This window comes from Aspergillus ruber (genome assembly GCF_000600275.1).
Source record: "Aspergillus ruber CBS 135680 unplaced genomic scaffold scaffold00006, whole genome shotgun sequence".
NCBI classification, from domain to species: Eukaryota; Fungi; Ascomycota; class Eurotiomycetes; order Eurotiales; family Aspergillaceae; genus Aspergillus; species Aspergillus ruber.
The window spans coordinates 232-21,298 of NW_024467302.1; the positions used below are offsets into that span (position 1 = coordinate 232).

At 50.9% G+C, this 21,067-nt stretch overlaps 8 protein-coding genes across 8 annotated transcripts; 4 read left to right on the forward strand and 4 right to left on the reverse strand.

The window, feature by feature from the left end:
- Window positions 1-264: 264 nt before the first annotated feature.
- On the forward strand, window positions 265-968 carry EURHEDRAFT_450967 (Mg-dependent acid phosphatase; the record flags this gene model as incomplete). The annotated part of the gene is made up of 2 exons (XM_040783908.1): window positions 265-458; window positions 515-968. The coding sequence occupies 2 exons, from the start codon at window positions 265-267 to the stop codon at window positions 966-968; spliced, it is 648 nt and encodes a 215-aa protein (XP_040640729.1).
- Window positions 969-1,069: 101 nt separating this feature from the next.
- On the forward strand, window positions 1,070-2,064 carry EURHEDRAFT_317669 (transferase hexapeptide domain protein). Its single transcript, XM_040778322.1, has one exon. It carries the CDS (start codon window positions 1,203-1,205, stop codon window positions 1,932-1,934), a length of 732 nt encoding a protein of 243 aa, XP_040640730.1. The 5' UTR covers window positions 1,070-1,202; the 3' UTR covers window positions 1,935-2,064.
- A 7,077-nt stretch (window positions 2,065-9,141) lies between these two features.
- On the forward strand, window positions 9,142-10,023 carry EURHEDRAFT_451351 (transcription factor TFIIE subunit TFA2; the record flags this gene model as incomplete). The annotated part of the gene is made up of 1 exon (XM_040783944.1): window positions 9,142-10,023. One exon carries the CDS (start codon window positions 9,142-9,144, stop codon window positions 10,021-10,023), a length of 882 nt encoding a protein of 293 aa, XP_040640731.1.
- Window positions 10,024-10,158: 135 nt separating this feature from the next.
- EURHEDRAFT_317823 (3,4-dihydroxy-2-butanone-4-phosphate synthase RIB3) lies at window positions 10,159-11,649 on the reverse strand. The gene is made up of 3 exons (XM_040778323.1): window positions 11,159-11,649; window positions 10,957-11,074; window positions 10,159-10,868 (listed from the first exon to the last, which is right to left on the reverse strand). Exons 1-3 carry the CDS (start codon window positions 11,223-11,225, stop codon window positions 10,343-10,345), a joined length of 711 nt encoding a protein of 236 aa, XP_040640732.1. The 5' UTR covers window positions 11,226-11,649; the 3' UTR covers window positions 10,159-10,342.
- Window positions 11,650-12,073: 424 nt separating this feature from the next.
- On the reverse strand, window positions 12,074-13,960 carry EURHEDRAFT_513657 (uncharacterized protein; the record flags this gene model as incomplete). The annotated part of the gene is made up of 2 exons (XM_040786191.1): window positions 12,074-13,854; window positions 13,918-13,960. 2 exons carry the CDS (start codon window positions 13,958-13,960, stop codon window positions 12,074-12,076), a joined length of 1,824 nt encoding a protein of 607 aa, XP_040640733.1.
- Window positions 13,961-14,350: 390 nt separating this feature from the next.
- Window positions 14,351-16,011, reverse strand: EURHEDRAFT_451506 (putative serine/threonine protein kinase; the record flags this gene model as incomplete). Its single annotated transcript, XM_040783957.1, has 2 exons — window positions 14,351-15,860; window positions 15,926-16,011. 2 exons carry the CDS (start codon window positions 16,009-16,011, stop codon window positions 14,351-14,353), a joined length of 1,596 nt encoding a protein of 531 aa, XP_040640734.1.
- Window positions 16,012-16,794: 783 nt separating this feature from the next.
- Window positions 16,795-18,077, forward strand: EURHEDRAFT_318031 (putative ubiquitin conjugating enzyme (UbcK)). Its single transcript, XM_040778324.1, has 3 exons — window positions 16,795-17,189; window positions 17,240-17,572; window positions 17,623-18,077. Exons 1-3 carry the CDS (start codon window positions 17,080-17,082, stop codon window positions 17,726-17,728), a joined length of 549 nt encoding a protein of 182 aa, XP_040640735.1. The 5' UTR covers window positions 16,795-17,079; the 3' UTR covers window positions 17,729-18,077.
- Window positions 18,078-18,102: 25 nt separating this feature from the next.
- On the reverse strand, window positions 18,103-20,033 carry EURHEDRAFT_375651 (NupC/NupG family nucleoside CNT transporter; the record flags this gene model as incomplete). The annotated part of the gene is made up of 3 exons (XM_040778765.1): window positions 18,103-18,381; window positions 18,442-19,702; window positions 19,777-20,033. 3 exons carry the CDS (start codon window positions 20,031-20,033, stop codon window positions 18,103-18,105), a joined length of 1,797 nt encoding a protein of 598 aa, XP_040640736.1.
- Between the last annotated feature and the right edge of the window lie 1,034 nt (window positions 20,034-21,067).

Here is a 21,067-nt window from a genome sequence, read left to right on the forward strand (position 1 = left end):
ATACGTACTTTCAACCCTGACTAAGCCACATTTCCGACAATAGAAATCAGGGCACGTGAAAACTGCCGAAGATCCCCCGCAATCGCGGAAGCCCCTCCGCCACCAAAACCAACCCAGAACCAGAGAACAATCTCCCCTCGACCAAGGGTCAGTTTTTTTCTTGTTTTTCTTTTTTAACGCCACTTGAGATTAAGGTCCAAAAGGGGATATCAGTCTTGAACTCTGCAAAAAGAATCCATCTCTGCCATCGCAACTATAATGAACATGGTGCGGACAAAGCGACAAAACACAGCTGCGTTGGAGGATACGTCCGTCGCGCCAGCGACCTTCAACGATGGCCTGCCTTTGCCAAAGCTGATTGCGTTTGATCTGGATTACACACTCTGGCCGTTCTGGGTAGACACACATGTCAGCGCTCCTGTGAAGCCCCGCGATAACAATTCGCGCTGTGTGGATAAGTATGTTTTTCGCTTTGTCGCTCTTTTCGAGACCATCGACTAACTGGCAATGATAGATGGGGCGAATCCTATGCCTTCTACCCAGCCGTCTCCTCCATAATCCACGCCTGCAAAACCCGCTCCATCCCCCTGGCCCTCGCATCACGAACCTGCGCCCCCGACCTCGCCCGCGACCTCCTCAAAGCCCTACACATAATCCCCACCTTCACCGACAACCCAGCCGCCAACAAAACACGCACTGTTCGCGCCCTCGAATACTTTGACTACGTGCAGATCTTCCCGGCGACCAAGACACAGCATTTCGCACGTATTCACCAGGCGAGTGGAGTTGCATATGAGGATATGTTGTTTTTCGATGATGAGGCGAGGAATCGGAATGTTGAGACGGAGTTGGGGGTTACGTTCACGTTGGTTAAAGACGGGATGACGAGAGAGGAGGTTGATCGGGGGGTTTGGGCTTGGAGGAAGAGGAATGGTATTAAGCCCGGGCAGAGGAGGGATGAGGAGTAATTATTTTCATGGGGGATTATAGGTTTTTGATTTTGTATTTATGTTTGACTTGAGATACCCATGTGGGAATTGAGTGCCGTGGTACGAGATAAGAGATTCTTATCCTTATTCTATCCTTCTCCGACTCCGCAACCTCCGCTCCGCACCATCAACACAACACGACACGACTACACCACCACCACCATCACCATCACCATTACCACGCATCCATCCTAGAAGAAAAAGAGAAACGAAATGGAGCGACCCTCCCAACACCTCAAACCCCCGTCCACCCATCCCCACGCCCACTCCCAACACCGCACCTCCACAACCTCCTCCCCCCGAGCCCCAGTAACCGCCCACCCAACTGCCACAATCGCAGACACAACCGTCTTCCAAGGAACCCACCCCATCGCCATCGGCGCAGAAACAGTCATCCACCCTCGCTCCCGCATATACTCCTTTGACGGCCCTGTGCTCATCGGCGAGGGATGCATAGTCAGTGAGAAGAGCACGATTGGTGCGGCGCCGGTGGCTTCGCCGGTTTCTTCGCCTACGATTGGAACTCCAGCAGGAGGGAGGGAGGGGGTTCCTACGCGTATCTCGCATAGTGTGACTGTGGCTCCGCTAGCGACTATTCTCCCTGGCGCACATATTCACTCCTCCGTGTGCATTGATAGTCTAGCGACCGTCGACCGCCGCGCGAATATCGGTGCGCACTCAAAGGTCTGCGCTACGTGCCATGTTCCCGCCAAAGCTGTGATTAGGGATTGGACGGTTGTTTGGGGGTCTGGGGCTGGTTTTGGACAGAGGAGGAAGAGAGCTACGAAGGCTGCTACGAACACGGGCTTGGGGACTGCGGTGCCGCAAGGGCAGGTGTTGGAGGGGAAGGTGATTGAGGATGCGAGGTTGGTAGTTTTGAAAAAGGAGAGGGAAGCGTTAATTAGGTTAATTGGGGCTCCGACGGCTGGATCGAGGAGGAGGTAATGCTCTTTTGGAGAGCTGCTTGATTTATGATACCATTTTCTATGTCTTTCTGTTCATATACCCTGTCATAGCATGAGAGAATAATGCATCTAGATGAGCCCACTGAAGGATTCAAGTATACTACAACCAAAAAGGTCTCCTCGATTTTAATTTGGAGAAAGTAATTAATACATGCAACCAGAATCCAAGCACAAATGCCATAAATCACATAAGCCACAAAGGAGAAAATAACTTGAAGATTTTTAGGTCAGAGTATGCAAAACAAAAACACATTTGTAAGCAAGTCAGAAGAGAAAGAAGAATAGAAGATATTAAGAAAAAGCTTCAATAATGCAACACATCAAGATCCTCCTCGATTTCCATGTCCACCACCCCTCATTCTCTTTCCACCAGCTCCGCCTTCATTACCAGCATCGGCCCCATCTTCTCTAGCACGCTTGTTACCCTGCGGAACGAATTGGCGAGCAGCGGCGTTCATATTACCCCGGTTCGCTTGTCCACCCTGAGCAGCGTTGGCATTCTGAACGTTTTGGTTCCCACCACGACCAGCACCTCCACCCCGTCCACCACGGTTACGGGGAATGCCAGTACCACGCTGGCCCTGTCCTTGAGGTTGTTGTTGCTGCTGCTCGGTTTGTTGTTGTCCGAACGGGTTCTGTTGCTGGCCACCACGCCCGCCACCACGGCCTCCGCCTCCGCCCCTAGCAACAGGGAGACCGGATTGGAGCGCTCTCAGAACGCCAGGAGCAGCATTGTCTTGATTACCTTGTGGTGGCTTATTGGGCAAATTCTGCTGCTGCTTGTTTTGAACCTGACCGAATGGGTTTGGGGGGGTTCCTGCTTGAGGGACTGCTGACGCCGCTGCGGCATCTGCCGGTGGTTGTTGAATTTCCTCTTCGATCTGGCCCTCTTCCACAGGTGGTGCGGGTGCGGGTGCGGGTGCAGCTTGCTGCTGTTGTGGTTGAGGTGGCTGCTGAGGTTGCTGAGGTTGCTGAACCTGCGGCTGCGGCTGCGGCTGCGGTGGTTTTTGCTGTTGCGGCGGTCGTTGCTGCTGAACTGCAGCTGGCGAAGGCGCCGGTTGAGCAGCAGGCGGCACTGGTGTACCCTGTCCAGGAGATGCTGCTACAGGAGGCTTCGCTCCTTGTACCTGAGAAGCAGGAGCAGGCCGTGCCGTCTTTGCCACCTCCCAGACTTCCACGACAGGCTTCTGAGGTGTCTCGTTGGCTGCCTTCTGGACGACGTCGATCTTGGCGTTTGCAGTACGGAACCGGGTATCAAGCATGCTGATTCGAGCCAGAGACTTCTTGTCCGCAAGCTCGACTGCCGACTTAACCTTCTCCTCCAGGTTCTCCTCGTGAGACTTCTTGAGCGCGTCTCTTTCATCGCTGAGCTTCTTCTCCACGGCAGCAACGGCTTCCTGGTTGGGTTCAGCGGACTGCTGCGACTGTGGCTGCGGCGGCGGCTGCTTCTCTTTCTCCTTGGCCATCATATTCCGAATATTGTTCCGTATGATTGTCCGGATTGTTTCGTTCTTCGCAACAAGTTCTCTTGCCTGGGCATCGGTCAAATCAGGAATTCCTCCTTCAGCCTTCGATGGCGTCGACGGAGGCTGTTCAATCTTCGGTCCTGGGGTTCCAGGTTCCTGCTGAGGAGATTGCTGTTGGGCGGCGGCTACCAACCTCTCCACCTCTTGTCTGTGCGCGGCCTTAACTTCAGCCAGTTTATTGTTGTACACCTCCTTCAACTTCTCCGTACGTTCCTTGAGCTTGGCATCGTGCTCGGCATCCTTCGAGGCTATGATGGCATCCTTCTCAGCCAGAGCAGCCTCAAGACGCTGGATTTTCTGCTCAAGAGCCCTAACCCTTTCATCATCTGTGGCAACAGCAACTGGGGCGGTGGTTGTAGGGAACTGGGACGCAGGTGTTGAGTTGACGTTACCATTTGCTTCAGATGCCGGTGCGGCCGGTTCTGCTGGCACGGTTTCTCCAGCAGCTGGCGCAATCTGTGTAGTCGGGATGGTAGTCTCTCCAATCTTAGCCTTGAGCTCGATCAGCTCATTCCTCGTAGTCGTCAATTCCGCTTGGATGGTCTCTTTCTCCTCCACCGCGACGGTGAGTTCCGCCTGCTTGGCGTGAATCCGGCCAGTAAGTTCCTTCGAGCGAGCCTTGAATTGATCTGTAAGTTTGGATCGCAACTCTTGAATTCTGTCTTCGGCCTGTTTAAGTTGCTCGGGGAATGATGTCGTCTGTTCCTGCAGGGTGTCGCGTGTCGTAACGGCCTCGTCGCGTTCTGTAACGGCTTCGTCACGTTCCTTCTGCAATGCCTCAAGTCGCTCCTTCAATCCTTCCATTTCAGCAGGGTCAACACGGTCGTACTTCTGCAGGATGTTCTGGGTACGCTGTTGCCAACGGTCACGGTCTCCCTGCAGAAGCGACATCTCTCCGTCCTTGGTTTCGACAACATTCTCCAGTTCCCGGACCCGAGTCTCGAGAGGCGCGATCTGCTGTACGAGATCATCGACACGAGCAGATTTCTCTTGCAAGGAGGACTCGGCCTGCTTGACTTGGTTGCGTAGGGTAACACTGCTCTCACGGAAAAGGTTCAATTCGTTGAGGGTTTCCATGAGCTTGTTATGGCTCAAAGCAGTATGTTCACTATCAGTAGCAGCACGGCGCTGCTGCTCGAGCTTGAGACGTGTCTCGTCCAGCTGTGTCTGAGTGTAATCGAGCTGCTGGCGCAAGCGCTTGCTCTCTTGTGTGGACAGATGGTATTGCACATCGACGATCTCCTTCTCCCGACGCAAGAATTTGATAACTTCTTGAAGACCCTCGAGATTCGGTGCAGCATTCTCGTCCTCGTCCTCGGGAATACTGGCGCGGTCACGCTGCAAGGCGGAGATCTGATTGGTAATATTCTCGAGTTGGTTGTGGAGCAATGTGTTCTGGTGGAGGACTTCTTCGCGGCGCTTCTGCAGCTCAGTGATCTCACCTTCGTATCTGCCCTTAATCTCGTTCCAACTCTGCTCCTTCTGGGAGAGATCCTTCTTGTACGTCTCGGACTGGGTTCTCATTTCGACCACCTCGAGCTTCAGTTGGCTGGCTTCTGAACGAACAGCATGCAGGTTCTTCGCGGCTTCGGCGTGCTTGACCAATTCAGTTTCGTAATTTTGCTGGGCGTGCTGGGAGATCTCGGCCTGAGCCTTGAGGTCTTCCTGGTGGAACTGCGCGGCAGCAACCTGACGTTCATTCTCATCCTTCAACCGTGTAATCTCTGATTCATAGTGGGATTTCTGCTCTTCAAAGCGACGGGTACCATCGCCCTGTTCGTCGCGGAGTCTGGAAAGCTCGGAGTTCGTTGTAGAAAGCTCAGTGGAAATCTCTTCTATGCGCTTCTCAAGGTCTTGAATCTTCTCGTCCTTCTCCTTGAGATGATTCTCGGTCTCCTCGCGGTATTGTTCGTCGGTCTCGGTGACGGACTGCAAGCGTTCTTCAGTCGACTGGCTGATTGCCTTATAGTCCTCAACCTGCTCCTTCGCGTGCTCGAGTTCTCCTCTGGCCAGATCCAAGTCACGTTTGAGTTCGGCCACTTGGATGCCCAATTCTTGTTCGCGCGTCAAGTCAGAGTCCTGCGCGCCTGGTTCGGGAGCTGCAAGGGCTTCAGCCGGTGCAGCAGCGGAGATGCTATGTTTCTTAGACTGCAAGACCTGGAGACGTTCTTCGGCACTCCGGAACTCAACAGTTAATTCATCGACACGGGTCTGCAGATGATCTCTTGTCGTCTTGGTAGCGACCAACTCCTCGCGAACGGCACTCAAGCTCGTCACCAAGTCATCAATTCGTTTCTGGCTTTGCTCATGCTCGTACTCCCGGCGTAGCCCCGCCTTCTTCGATTCCTCGACCTCGTCATTCAACTTTCGCTTCGTGGACTGAAGCTCGGAGTCGAGAGTTTCAACGCTCAGCTGGAGGCGACGACGGTTCTCGGAGTCAGTGTGGTCACGTTCGTTCATCATGGTCTGCAGGTTTGCGTTGAGCCCATCGAGACGGCTGCGCTCGTTGCGCAACGTCTCGTTGTCCTCGATAAGCCTCCTCTCAATACTCTTCCACAATTCCTTCTCGGCCTTCAAATTTGCGCTTTCACGTTGGAGGCTGTCAACAAGTCCCTTGGCCTCAACGAGGTCTTCAGCCGCTTGCTGGGTCCTAAGGTCCTGACGGTTGGCGTTTTCGAAAAGAGTGCCGTATCGTTTCTGGAGCTCAGAGTTTTCACTCTTGAGCATGTTGAAGTTGCTCTGGAGAAGCTCGGCTCGCTGAGATGCGGCAGCAAGCTGGCTGCTCGACCGGCTGATTTCGCTCATCAATTCACTGTTCTTCCGCGACAGTTCATTGACTTGCTGCTTCAGAGCTGTGTGATCCGTAGCGCTTTCCTCGCGGAAATTGTCAAAATGCGCTTGCACCTTTCTCAACAATTCGGCATAGTCGGGCCCAGATTGGTCCTCAGCGCTTGGGGGCACAGCACCAAGAGGAACTGACTGGGAGAATGCGGACGAGTCGCCGCCAACGGTCTGGCGTCTACGAGTAAGCATGCTTCGGAAAGTGTCACGCTCTTTCACGTAGCTCTTCGTCTGAGCAACGAGGTTGGCGATTTCATCGCGGTAGGTCTGCACCCTGATTCTCAATTCCTTCAATTCCTCCTGCTCTTGCTGGCGGACAGCATCCTGTTCACGGGCTTCAGCGCCTTCCATCTTGTCACCAAGCTCCCGGAGCATGCGCCTGAGGGTGACGTTCTGTTCTTGAAGGTCGTAGAGATCCTTGAATGTCGTCAAGTTTCGGCTGATGAAGCGTCCTGTTGGGCTGAGCTCGGCAGTCGACTCGTCTATCTCGTTGCGGGCAATCTTTTCGAGTTCTTCACGGTCGTAGGCCTCGCCTTCCTTCATGAAGGCCACCTCCAGAACCAGAACCTTGACCTGGGAACTTAGGTCTCTCAACTGCTGTCGCAGAATATCGCCCTCACGAGCCAATCCTTCAACCTGGCCCTGCCACTTCCGTTGCCCCTTGGTCGCATCATCTCTCTCCTTTCCGGCAGATTCCAGGATATTCGACATTTCAACGACGGCGTTCTCGAGTCGCGCGTGATCAGCTCGCAATTCATCGATTTCGGGCTTGCTCGATTCAAGATCCTGGACCATCTCGTCCAAGGTAGATCGGAGTTCTTGGCTGTTCTTCTGCTCTGCAGCAAGCAGGGACCGCATCTTGTCGTATTCCGTGTACATCTGTGTGAGTGTAAGACCGCCCTTTGTCCGCGAAGTTCTAGGCGAGAAAGCGCCGACAGGTGTTCCGGAGCGAACGGGTGTGCTGGGTCCTCCATTGAGACCACGGGGAGCTGGGCTCATAGATCTCCTGCTGACAGGTCCTTCGGATTCGAGTTGATTAACGGTCATCTCAAGCTCCGCAACACGACGCTCAGCAGCTTCCTTGTCGGAATGTTCAGTTTCGATCTCGACGCGAAGGCGAGAGATCTCCTCCGCAGCACTATCTTTCGCCTTCTCCAAAGCCAACTGACATTCTTGCACTCGTTGTTTAGCTGTTCCAGCAGAGTTTCCCTGGAGCTCAGCCAGTCGGTTTGCGCTATCCAACTCAATGCGGAAAGATTCGGCGGCCTGAATTGCCTCCTCCTTCAGCTGGTGAATACTCGAAAGCGACTCTTCGTAGCGTTGCTCAACCTCGTCCAGGCGGCTCTTGAGGTTGTTCTCACTGCGTCTCATAGAGTCGATGTTCGCACTGGCCTCCTCATTTTCACGTTGAAGTTCCGAGATCCGGGCACTCTTTTCCTTACGGAACCTAAGGTACTCTGCAGATTTCGTCTTCAGTTCTGTCTCGAACCACTCATTGTTTTTCTTTGTCAGTTCTAGCTCTTGCTGAAGACTCTGTTCACGAAAGCGAGTGCTGGCCGAGGAAGAGTTGGCGGACTGGAGGTTTTGCTCAGCAGTAGAGAGCTCCCGTCTTAGTTCGATGGTCTTCTTGTGTTGTGTCGAAAGTTCTTCGGCCAGCTTGTCGTAGGCGGCAGTCTTGGACTCAAGAAGGGAGAGAGTATCGCGGTTAGAAGCTTCAAGCGAAGAGATTCGAGATTTCAGACTGCTGGCTTCGGATTCGTTGGACGTAGATGACGACTTGAGCGTAGCGATTTCGGATTCCAAGGATGATCGGGCGTTTTCTGTAATGCGTTAGACAAAAGCCAAAAAGGCATCATAAGCGCCATTGATAGATACCTGATTCATGCAGCTTCTTCCTAGTTTCCTCGACTTCCACATGACCCTTCTCGACCGAGTTTTTCAGGACCTTGATCTTAGAGTCGGTGCTCCGTATAGCATTCTCGAGCTCTACCTCCAAGCGAAGCTTGTCAGACTTGAGCTCATCATTTTCATGGGCTTTATTGGCGATGGCCTCCAGCAATTGATTGACCAGTTCCACCGTAGGAGCTTGCGTAAGGGTAGAGAGGGTCGACTCGGAGATCGAATAATGCGAAGAGAGGTAGGGTAATTCGACTGTCGCAGTAGCCATGGTGGCTATCTAGCAGCTAGAGCAGAGCACTGCTCAGCTTTCCGGCGTTTGGAATTCGATTATATCGCAAAATAAAGGAATGGGAAAGGTAGGTAAGGTGAGCTAGCTCGATCGATCGAGTTCGTCGCGTGTAATGCGCACTGCTTCAGGATAAGTGCACACAACGCTGGCGGAATCTTAGGACATGACTGGGTTCATGAACAAGGTGAGTATAAATTAGAACAAACGACAGAGGGAAAGGCGAAAGAAGATCCCCTGTCGAGTGATGTGTTAATGGTTGATCAATTCAAAGGGCGTGAGGCGCTCTGGCTTTGGGCGGTTGCTTTCTCCCAACGCGGTTAGCGCGGTTAGTTGCCACGTGATTTCTTCTGCCTTTCTTTCAAGGCCGTCACCTACTTTCGTATCCTTTGCCTCCAAACAATCACCTTTTTACCTTTTTCTTTCGGCGTTTATGAAACTTGGGTGATAAAAGAGCCCTTAAATCCACTCGCTGGCTCAGATGACTTATATTACCCTATAATAAGAGGTCTTTTCTCGTTCGCTCGAGGCAAGACCTCGTCCTTGCTAGCGGCTTCCTATTCCCTTGACGTCTCCACGCACCTACGAAATACCCTTTCCTTCCACTCAGTGAAGACATTTTAAAACCCTCCAAAATGTCGCACCTTCAACAGCAGCTCAAGAGCTTCAACGCCGGTGTCATGGACTATGCGCAGAAGATGCCGCAGCAGCGACGCTTCATCCACAACGGCAACTCCACAAACACGTCGCAAGCACCGTCCTCAGCAGCATCGATACCCACACCCAGCATCGACCCGAAGCGTAAAAGGCACGATGTGGACATCGTCTACTCGCAACCCGCCAACACCGGCACGGGTAAAGATATCATGACGCAGGTGTTTTTCGCCATCGAGCACATGAAGAATAAAGGCATCCCGCTCAAGTTCTCGGACATCGTCTCATATCTCTCCCTCCAAAACCGTGCGCATGATGAGGGTTATATTCAAGCGCTGCGGAGTATTCTGCAGGTGCATGAAAAGGTGGAATTTGACCCGAGTGGTGCGAATGGGGAGGGCACGTTTGCCTTCCGCCCACCGCACAATATTCGCTCCGGTGAACAGCTTCTGCAGAAACTGCAGGCGCAAACTACGGGTGCGGGAATGAGTGTCCGGGAACTACGCGAGGGTTGGCCGCAGGTGGAAGAGGCGATCAACAAGCTGGAGAAGGAAGGGAAACTTCTTGTGACACGGAATAAGAAAGACGACCATGCTAAGATGGTTTGGGCAAATGACCCTTCGCTTATCATTCATTTTGATGACGAGTTCCGTCAAATCTGGGAAAAGATTCGGATTCCGGATCAGCAGACTGTCAAGGAGGAATTGGAAAAGGCCGGTATCACGCCGACAAGCAAAAACAAGGTCGTCAATGCACGGCCAAAGATCGAGCATAAGAAGGTCAAGAAGCCCCGTCGTAGTGGAAAGACGACCAATACCCACATGATGGGTATCTTAAGAGATTACTCTCATCTTAAGCGTTAATCGTTAATCAGGCCTTGTGTGTACCATATTAGCCATTTATTCATAAACCGCGAAATAAATACCCAATAAATAGAGATTGCCAGAATTACATCTTCGTGTTTAGTATCGCTAGAGCTTTGGCCTGGAATAACTTGCTGTCATGTACATTCTAGCTAGCCGTCTATGTATTCCTCAGTGCATGGTACTCCGAACCAAAACTAAGATAAAATGAAATGAACATGAAATAGACACACCCAGCAGAAATAAAATGAGATATTTAATCACGAAGCACCAGACACACAAGGAGAAGGGCATGTAGTACGCGCAGCATCAACCCAACTCAATGCTTCCCATTAACAGGCGCAACCAATTTCCCCTCTGTCCTCTCAATATACTCCACCAAATCCTCAATCGTACACACCTTGATCCCCCACTTCTTCCCAAACCGCAAACACCCATCCCTCCTCATCATCCCGTTACTCCCTCTCATCTCAGCAACCCCCTCAACCATCTCCCCATCCTCAACCAACTCTGCAATAACACCCACAGGGTTCTTCCCTGCCAATCTGCACAGGTCAACAGCAGCCTCGGTGTGTCCCGTCCGCTCGCGCACGCCGCCGGGCCGCGCGCGCAGAGGGATGATGTGGCCCGGGCGCCGGAAGTCTTCGAAGCAGGCGGTTGGGGAGGCGAGGGTGCGACAGGCGAGGGAGCGATCCTGGGCAGAGATGCCAGTTGTCACGGAAGGGTCGCTGGAGTCGATAGATATGGTGTAGGCGGTACCCTTGGGGTCGGCGTTGTGGGTGACCATTTGGGGGAGGGAGAGGCGGTCGGCGATTTCGGGGGTGATGGGGGCGCAGATTAGGCCACTGGCGTTGGGAGTAATTTTAGTATGTGTTCTTTCCATTTGTCTCTGGTTCATGGCGTGGGTTGTCTGTAAGAATGGGGGAGGCCAACCTTGTGAACCGGACGAGGAATGCCATCTGGACATCGGTGACTGATTCCGCAGCGATGATGAGATCACCTTCATTCTCGCGGTCTTGCGAATCCAGCGCAATGATAAACTCTCCTCTCTCTGTGAGAATGGCATGTTAGCATCCTGGCTGTCTTCTCGGAAGTCCGCAACGGAGTCTCGGGGAGGCATGGAGCGTAGACTCACCGAAAGCTTCGACAGTGTCTTCGATCGGGTCGAATTGGAGAACGGGGTCAGATGACGAAGAAGGCATATTGACTGTTGAGGTGTTGAGGATCAATGGACAAGAGTGTAGTTGTAGTAACTTTTTTTGGTTTGCCCCTCGGCGTGGATGTGAAGATGTCAAGCGGGGCTATCGATTATCTCGGAGGTTTTGCTTGACAGTTAAAGATATACTATTCGAAAAGAAAGATAGAATCGCGGTGTGCTGAATTATAACAACCTCAAGGAATTGAATTCCTTTTTATACAGGTACAGAAAAGAGCTATAGTGACAATATGGGATGATAGTCGCAAACTCCAGTCCCTCGGCGGCAAATCGCTATCAAAATCGCCCCGTCCCTGTAAAGCCGGAACCGTGAATGTCTGTCTGATATTGACAGTCGCGCACAATTAACATGCGAAATAGTCGAAACCACTGCGCAGTCTGCAATGATGATGCAGCAACACCCCCTGCAGATCCAGAATCGTGAAACAGTTGATCTCGATCCCGAGTCTGCCAGATATGAGATTGCCGGTTTCGGGAGTGTGGGGGAAGGTTTTTAGTAGAGGGTGCGTACGCGAATGCGGTGGGATTTACATGGACGGGCTTTTCGCTTGGTATTACTATTATTAATGGGAGTGGTGATATTCTGGTTCTCGTGGGATTCGGTGGGATAGTCCGTGGTCTTGTGTTTATAGGATGTGGCGGCTGTCAGTGTTGCGTGGACACCACATGGTATCAACAATAGCGATGTCCAGGGGCTGTCTCTTTGGTCTGGATTGTATGGTAGATTCAGGAAGGTTTTCCAACGCCAGTTCTTGTAGTCTATCTATGCAAAGGTAAAAATGCTTAACATATATAAACTCCACATCCAACCAAAGAAACGAACGGAAGGAGTCATCATAAACCAAAATCTCCCATCCGACGGACTTCATCAGCCTGGGTCTCCAATGCCCTGCGCATCGTCCGGGCATACTCTTTCTCGCGTCGCAGCTGCTCTCGTCTTTGTTCCCGTACCACCCCACGCGTAGTGCTGTCAAGTCCCTCATCAATAGATATATAGTCTTCTTCATCCCCCTGGTCAAGGTCCGGCTCCGCGATCCCAGTAAATTGAAGACGTCCAATTCGCTCTCCGGTCCAGATGAGTAGCTCATCGCTTATCAAACTGCCCCCTGTAGGCACAACTTTCTGGACAACTTCATTGTTACCACGTGAACTGGCGAATAAACCGCCCATATCGGAGTTGTCTTCGTCCGACTCCCCAGCTTCGGCTCCAGAATTGGCCATGCGTTGGTTTGTTTTCATATCTGACAGATGAGTGTTTATATTCCAACGACGGACTTCGGAGCGTCCGTCCCTCTCTGTCCATTTGATATTGCCATCTGCGTCGGAGTAGACAATACGAGCACCGTGTGATGCAACAGACAGTAGCTTTGACCGAGCAGCACTCTGACGGTTTTGATATGCCGCCGAAGAAAGATTGGAGGACACGTCTGACGGCGTGAGATCATAAAGCTCCAGCGAGCCTCTACCTTTGTATTCCCCACAAGCAACTATCTTTTGCAGATCCGACCCATTCGAATCCGAACGCACCGGAAATCGTGGAGAAGGCGCTGAAGCAAGATCGCATAGACTGCCACCAGAATGAACAATGTTCTGCAAACGAGGGAAGAACCGACGATCATAATGCAAGATGCCAGGAAAGCGGCCAGCGACAAGAATCGTGTGCTCATGTAAAGACGGGGGATGTAGAACAGACAAGGGATTGGGTTGTAATAACGATGCGTATGTAGCATCAGTTTCCGCATAACCTGATGCAGACAACCTAGGATCATGGACATAAATATTCAACCACGTAGCCAGCGTCAATGGTGCTGAATAGTCCGTTTCTTGCGATAAAGCAAAAACAGGACAAGGATAGCACCGCTGCGTCACCACCTGAAGTGTTTCCATATCCACTTCGTTTAGGACGTTCCCGACGGCCATATATGCCCGTTGACGGACAGAGTCCACGCTCACGCATTCTCCCAGATTCAGAAACTCCGATGGTGATTCTTCCGAGGCAGAAGCCGTTAGAATCCCCGGGGCACTGACACCAAGGACTCTACCCTTGATAGACTGAGGTGCAGCACTGTAGGAATGGTTCAAATCCCATATGCAAACACTACCATCTTCCAATGGCGCAATCGCTTTGTCCTGCTCTGAGGAACTCCAGTCTCGCAGCAAGCCAATTCCTTTCACCTCCGGGGTCTCTTTCTTATTGCTACCAGGTCTCTTGATAGACGGCTGCTGTAGCCAATTGAAAGAAACCGGCCCATGTCTATCCCTGTATTCCGAATACCAATCAATTTCCTCCCTCTCGTACGACGGGTCCCAAGCAATCGCTGCTCTCGACCTTTCTGCGAGCGAGGATACGGTGCGTCCGTCTGGACCAGTCTCGTATGAAGATGTACTATGCGGTTGAATCAAGGAAAGAAGAGATTCCTGCCCAAGCGAGCTGAGTGACGGCGTCGGATTGCCAACGAGGCTCGTAGTTGTCTCCACGAAGCGGGGTCGGGACGCCTCGATATTAGCCCATGATTGCTCGTAGCAGTGAAGTCTCCAAAGGGTATTATCGCGAGCGAGAGTGAGGAAACTTTTTGAGACGAATTGGAGTAGGACTTGTTCGCGGGGTGTGAGATCTAAATTGGATCATTGGAATTGTCAGCTTTGATAAACGGAAGTGTGGGGTAATAATTGCTTACAGTCGATGATTTCGAAGAGGATTTCTACCGGTAGTGTGTCCATATCTGGTTTCTTTGCGTGAGCAACATGGAGGGCAGGCCGGTCTGTGGCGAGACCGGAGGTAGTTCAAGAGATAGATGTCGGGAGGTGGTGCCCTTGTAAGGCTCCCCGTTCCATGTCGTGGATAGATCGCGGAGTGTTTTCCCGGGCTGGATTTGAAATCACGTGTCTTTCTTTTCTACAATTATTGCGATAGTATTTATTAGTCATTGTAGCAAACTATGGGAGGAATGAATATACTGCGAATAGCCCAGTCTGAATGGTTATGTGAACAGGACCATGTTCTATGCAAATGTGTTCCCATGTTTTCCCTGTCATAACTCTTACGAAGCCTTCATATCCGCATTAATCGTACATATATATTAAAATAAGACAAGATAGAGAGAAGAGATATCAAGATTCCGGTGTATAGAGGGAATCTTTGCAGAGAATGGCCACCTTCTTGAAGAAACGCCTCCATTCAAGCGGATCACCTTTGACTTTCATAAATTCAATCTCGAAAAGACCCTCCGCTACACATTCAATCAGGATTTTGCCCTGCAATACGCACTTTCTGGAGTCATTCGTAACAACCCGGATCATTGCACCGCTATCTCCTTGCGAAACCGCAGGAATTGTAGGCACAGGGACCCCCAGACGATGCAAGGCTTCACAAATTAAAGGAACCAGAAGCTTAAGTTCCCAAATAGAGAAGAAACGGGTCATAGTACGTAGAGGTATAATGTCACCGAATCTTTGCGCTTTCTGAGTCCGGCTCAGAGGCACGGAAGGATGGGGGGAGAATTGGGACATAGACGGTTCTTCTTCGAGGTTGTCAGCTAGCAGGGTGTCATCCACAATTAAGGGCCTGCCGGAGGGCTGGGTAGATGAGAATGTATCGGCCAGATGAGGCATATCCCAGTCGACCAACATGTCTGCTCTCACCATCTCGGGTTGTGTAGATGGGAGCCTATGGTCCATATCATCTATATCCACGCCCATGCGATCCGGCCCGGGTGTGCCAACATTTGCGGCCCGGGATACCGGTCGTGTCAGGTCGATGTGTAACGACTCAAACATGGATGTTGCCAAGTTGATCGGGTCACCGAGCCTGCCGTCCGGTGTCAAATACCGGTTCTCTCGGGTGTACCAGGGATGTCTCCTGACATCCTCTAATAAAAATCGACTAGCGGGGTTGATGTTCAACATTCCACGCATTAATGATAGAGTCGCGGGTGGCAGCTCTTTCCATAATTCGTCCGAGGTCCTCGCGTTTGTTCTAACATATTCATCGTACTCCGCGCTCGTCTCCGTTGGACTGTCCCATGGCGTATTCCCAGCAAGCAAGACGAATAAAACGATACCACAAGACCAGATATCCACCACATCAGGCCGATAACCCGCTCCTCTCTGTCCGCCGCGAGAGCTGCACGCGATTACTTCTGGAGCAATGTACGGAGGACTACCGCAGAACGTAGTCGATAGCTTAGTAGCTCCTTTGTATTCAAACAATGTTGCCAGACCAAAATCCGCGATCTTCAAGTTCCCGTCAACCGTTAAGAGCATATTCTCGGGTTTAATGTCGCGATGCCCAACTCCCTTGGAATGCATATAGCCCACGGCACTGATGAGTTGCGTGAAATAGACATGGGCAATGTCCTCCCCCACGCCCTCATCGGCCTCGATCTTGTCGAAGAGGTCGCCACCCTCGGCCAGTTCCATTGCGATCCAGCGCCAGGCGTCATCCTCCCCTGTCGCGTAGAATGATATTATATTGTTATGGCCGATTATGTGTTTATGGACGGTCGCTTCCATCTGCAATTGACGCGGACTGATCTTGCCATGGCGCGCAGCGTATTCTTTGTGAATAAACTTGACGGCAATGATGGGGTTATCGGCGTTCGTAGGACAGGCCTTTTTTATACTGTATTGATGAAACCATGTCAATATTATCGCATGAGAATTCCTTCATTATAAAGTAGCACTCACCAGGCATAAGCACCCTGTCCGATGGTTTTCGAGACGATGCGAAAGGGAAGATCGCTCGGTAGCGGGGCAAGCTGAGAGTGGTGCATTGTGACAGATTGTAGTGGAAGAAATCTATGAACTATACATTGAATGCAAAATTGAGAAATAGAAGGACAAACCGTGAGCCATGGTCAAGTTATTCTCCTTCCGTCCACGCAAGGGTCGGAGGCGACTCGAGACGGGCAGAAGAGAGCAGATGAAAGAGGCGAACCTTCGCGGCACGCGAGAACCACTTTATCCTATTCGGGAAATATGTTATCGCTGGAATGGATCAGCTGTAGGCAACATGGTATTTATCGTAAAGTAGGTACTAGGTAAAAAAGCAGAGGGTAGAATAGACAAATCATATTAGCCCTACAATACTACAAAGATGTAAAATTTTGATACGCTTCATCCGATCTTTATACTCCGGAGTTTTTGTACTGGAGATTTTACATCCATGGATGGAGTGAAGAAGACGGAGTACAAAAGAACCCACGGGTTTTAAGAGCAAACGAAAAAAGACCAATCCCTCTAGCAAATCCATTCTCATTCTAGAAATCATACCTCGTCATACTTCTTTCGTTGCATACGGGGCAACGTTCCGGCAGTTGAGGTAGATCTGCACAGATTTATACATATTCAGCCTTAATTATTCACTGGGCATATTCTGTATAGCTAACCCTGTATACTGGTTATTTTCTCTTCCATTATTTCTTTGGATTGTGGTAGCAAGCAAAGGACCAAACTGCGTACTTGTAAGTAAGCGGGGTGATGGTTGCCCCGGTGGTTGACATCTTGTCGGTGGAGTAAACAACGCCTGTTCTTTTGTCTCTCTTTCCATTGCTCTCCCCTTGTTTCCTTCTTCCCTTCTCTCTCCAAACGCCGCGGAATACTTTTACTATCCTCATTTCCCTCCTCTTCCTTTTTTTATATTTTTTTTATTTCTTGCACTTTTCCGTGCTAAGCGATTATCATCGTTTCTGGTTTCAACATCCCTTTCAGCGGATCATTCCTGCGCCCGTCATTCCAGAGAGTAACCGTCTCTTGCAACCTTGTGCTCGCCGCCATCTCCCTCACTTTACTCATTAAATTCCGAGTTCTTTGCCTCCTGCAGCCGCTGTCTAATCGCCAAAATGGACTACACTATGGAAGACTCTCAGAACTCGGCACCCGACGCGCACGAGACCACCAAGTTGGGCTCATCGTCGAGTCAGAGAAATGACACCCAGAGCGTGACCAAGCGGTTAGTCTTCCATTTTCATGTCTCTGAAAACCTGGCATTGACTTTTGCAGTCTCCAAGCAGAACTGATGCAACTGATGCTCTCGCCATCCCCCGGGATCTCCGCCTTCCCTGACGCGGACGGCAACCTTCTTTCGTGGACAGCCACCATCACCGGTCCGACAGAGACTCCGTACGAAGGTCTCACAATGAAGCTTTCGTTTGCCTTCCCGAATAACTATCCTTACGCGCCGCCGACCGTCCTCTACAAGACTCCCATCTACCACCCCAATGTCGACTTCTCTGGCCGCATTTGTTTGGATATTTTGAAGGACAAGTGGAGTGCGGTTTACAACGTGCAGAGTGTTCTGTTGAGTTTGCAGAGTCTGTTGGGAGAGCCTAACAAGTATGTGCCTGATTATAGCTATGACATGTTCAATGGCTGATCTGTTATAGCGCGAGTCCCCTTAACGCACAAGCTGCTGAGCTCTGGGACACCGACAAGGAAGAGTACAAACGCCTTGTTCTAGCAAGACACCGCGACGTCGACGACATCGAATAAACGTATATCGCCGAAATCTGTCCTGACCTCGCAGGATGGATGTATATCTACATCTTGTCGCCATACCGGTGCAGTCGAGTTCATCCTGCCTCCCGGACGGCACATTGCATATGCAAATGGGTACATGGTTTTGGAGTTTGCGTTGGAATCTTATAATTGGGATCACGTGGTCAGGCCAATTGCACGTGTCCCTGAATACCCTTTCTTTTGGCATAGTCTAGGAATGCATGGAGTCATCGTTTTACGACCGCTATTGTTACTGGTCGCAGCCCATTGCTGTTATCATTGGAGGATGTCGGACTTACACCCTAACTCCTTCCGAGCTGATGCAAAACAACATATATCTGTTATAACAATAATAACTTAACTTATACCTATGATGAGATATACTGTTGCTCATTGGTGATCAATAGTCCTGCAATCGCGGCACTGGTGAAAGTGCTAATTGCTCCCGTCAACATGGCGCTGATCGCAACACGCGAAACATCACCAGCACGCGACGGTGCGATCTGAGCAAGCACACCAATCTGGTTACCTAGAGAGCCAATATTGGCAAAACCACACAGGGCATAAGTAGCGATGACGCGAGAGCGTGCAGAAAGATGCGAATATTCGTCGTATTTCTGAAGGTGCTCGTAGGCAACGAATTCATTCTGCTGCTGTTAATACTCACGATCCTTCATGGCAAGGAAGGCCAGTCAAAAAACACTTACCGAGATTAACTTGAGCCCGATCAACTGCCCAACTTTCAGAATGTCATCACCCTCGCGAGAAACACCCAAAAGAAATGCAATCGGGTAACAGATGTACCCAACGATCAACTCGAGCGTCAACGTCGGCTCATTGATATTAATATACCGACCCCACCAGGTCAAAAGGCCATCTACGAGACCAATGAGCGAAATAATACAAAGCAGGGTAGCGCTCATGAGACCCGCAATCTTGATACCAATCCACGCGCCGTTGGCAAATGCATGCAATGCGTTCGCGGGCCGCTCTTCCTCAGGCTCCTCAGGAATAACCACACGGCCGGCGGTGATGGTTTCACCTTCAGTCTCGGGCCAGCGTAGTTTGGACGCTGCCAATGAGGCGGGGATACTCATCACACAAGACGAGATGAGGGCTTGAGAGCTGACGCCCATGCCGATGAAGGAGACAAGCAGAGAGCCTGCTATGGTAGCAAAACCGGAGCACATGACTTGATGGATTTCAGCCATGGTGAGATGTGCGACAAATGGCTTGATGAGCATTGCGGATTCGCCCTGTCCAATAAAAGGCGATGCAGCTGCGACAACGGCCTCCGCGCCGGATACTTGCATGCTCCAAAAGAAGAACGCAGCGAACTTGACGATAAACCACTGAATTATATGGAAGTAGTACAGCAGCTGGACAAAAGAGACGAAGAAGATAATGGCTGAGATAACGCCGGGGATGAACCAACCGCTGTGATCTGCGGAGAAGCCTTCTGTAGTTAGGAAGTCGGTGCCTTGCGTTGAGAAGTCGAGGAGTTCACGCGCAAGCATCGAGATGAAGTTGAAGATGTCGTAACCGGCCGTGGTGCGCAGAACAAACAGTGCGATGATGAACTGCACCAGCATACCCACAATTACTGTGTGCCAGTTAATCCGGCTGCGGTCTCGCGAAGTGATCCAGAGACTGAAGATGCACACGACCAGGCCGAAGAGACTCACGGCGCGGTTGTCGCGCGTGTTATCTGCGGATTCGGGAGAGGCGAAGGAACCGATCAGGATTACCGCGATTGTGAGGAGGGCTGCGGCTGGGATTCGCATTTTGTCGGGAATCAAGCGGACGAAGGGTATAGCTGTGCGTTTCCAGACATAGTACACTGGTCGTGTGATGATGGAGACGGGGACGTAGAAGAAGATAATCCGCAGCGTGATGGCGAGGTATAGCAGGAACGGGATAACCCAGTTCTTGTCATGTCGGTGCAGGATGAGACTGGCTATCCACCATCTATCATACGCATGAGTCTGCTTCTTTTCTCCATTCTTACCCCTGCTCTGTCTGCCCCGGAAGTAAGAACTCACCCGGTGAACAAGAGCCAGATGACCGCATAAGCGACATGCTTCCAGTGCCGCAGCCAGCGACGATACCACGGCTTAAAGATCATTTCGCCATCCTCGTCGCTTTGGCTTGGGATTTTGCCTGCGTTTTGTTCCCACATGGTTCCGTCTTTAGCGTAGCCAATGTCTTCGTCGGGGGTTTTTTGGTCCACCGGTTGGATGTGCTGTGGGGGTTGGGGTTCTGGTTGCATGACCGGTTCGGTACGGATTTGAGGGTTCATTGTTTCTCCCTGCTTAGTGGTGTGGTCTACCATTTTCTCGCGTGTTGAACAGTGAGTTGCCGGTCCTGCGGCAGTTTATCAATTCTGCGTCTGGGTGTCTGTCCGTGGTCAGATCAAGATACCTCAGATGAGAGATAGTCGCCATTGATAGGAAGTATATACCCTGCTTAGTTCGGGAGGTAAGCTGCATCAATCGCGTCCTTCCTGGCTTGTTGCATTCCCTGTCTATCAGACGAAAAAGTCGATTCCTCGGCCTAGGGCATGATGGATAAGAAGAAGAGAGAAAAAGAGGAAGAAAGAAACAGCCGGAATGATAACGGAGAAACCGAGGGTTTTTTTTTTTTCCCAGTGTGTATCACGGACCATCCGGTCTTTTTTTTTTTTTTTTAAAGAACGATAAGACGATCAAGGGGATCCTTCCCTCAGTGTTGAAACCGCATACCGGGACTGGGTACTTGCCACTGTCGGAGGCGCCCCGACTTGGATTCTCCGCATGAAGTCGCAGTGCATTGTTACAGTCACACAGAGTTAAGATACGAGGATGAATTACTGGGTTACTGGGGTTATCTGTAAGGAGATATCAAGAGACTCTACTCCATACGCACAGTGCAAGTAAGCGTTGATAGAGTCGTCTGATGGAGACGAGAAAAAAAATCTATAAAGTGCTTCCCAGATAGGAAATGTTCAGCCGAAGCTAAGAAACGGAGCTTTCCGTGTTTTAATATCGCTGATAAGAGATCTGGGATTTCGCGCGTTCACGCGTTTGACAGATATCGATGAGATATCTTGTCTATAGTCTCTGGTGGTTGTTGTTGTTATTGTTGTTGTTTATAATGCTGTCTATATGGACTGACTGTATGGAGATTTATACGGCGTAGTCCGAAGACGAGTTTGAGCCAAGATAACAATGCAACATCGTTCGTTGCAAGCAGATCGATGGGCACACATGCTCACCACTGCTATGCCAGATGACCGTTTTCAATCATGTCCAACTGAATACTAGTAAAGTAATGAGTACTTTGTGGTATGCAATG

What these genes read in the sequence shown, in the direction of transcription:
- EURHEDRAFT_317669 (XM_040778322.1), top strand. Translation starts at nt 1,203, where the DNA reads ATGGAGCGACCCTCCCAACACCTCAAACCCCCGTCCACCCATCCCCAC.
- EURHEDRAFT_317823 (XM_040778323.1), bottom strand. Translation starts at nt 11,225, where the DNA reads ATGCCTTCTTCGTCATCTGACCCCGTTCTCCAATTCGACCCGATCGAA. An exon ending in AGACACTGTCGAAGCTTTCG is followed by an intron (nt 11,075 to 11,158) that starts GTGAGTCTACGC and finishes CCATTCTCACAG; the next exon opens with AGAGAGGAGAGTTTATCATT. An exon ending in TTCCTCGTCCGGTTCACAAG is followed by an intron (nt 10,869 to 10,956) that starts GTTGGCCTCCCC and finishes TCCCAACGCCAG; the next exon opens with TGGCCTAATCTGCGCCCCCA.
- EURHEDRAFT_318031 (XM_040778324.1), top strand. Translation starts at nt 17,080, where the DNA reads ATGGACTACACTATGGAAGACTCTCAGAACTCGGCACCCGACGCGCAC. An exon ending in ACCCAGAGCGTGACCAAGCG is followed by an intron (nt 17,190 to 17,239) that starts GTTAGTCTTCCA and finishes TGACTTTTGCAG; the next exon opens with TCTCCAAGCAGAACTGATGC. An exon ending in CTGTTGGGAGAGCCTAACAA is followed by an intron (nt 17,573 to 17,622) that starts GTATGTGCCTGA and finishes GATCTGTTATAG; the next exon opens with CGCGAGTCCCCTTAACGCAC.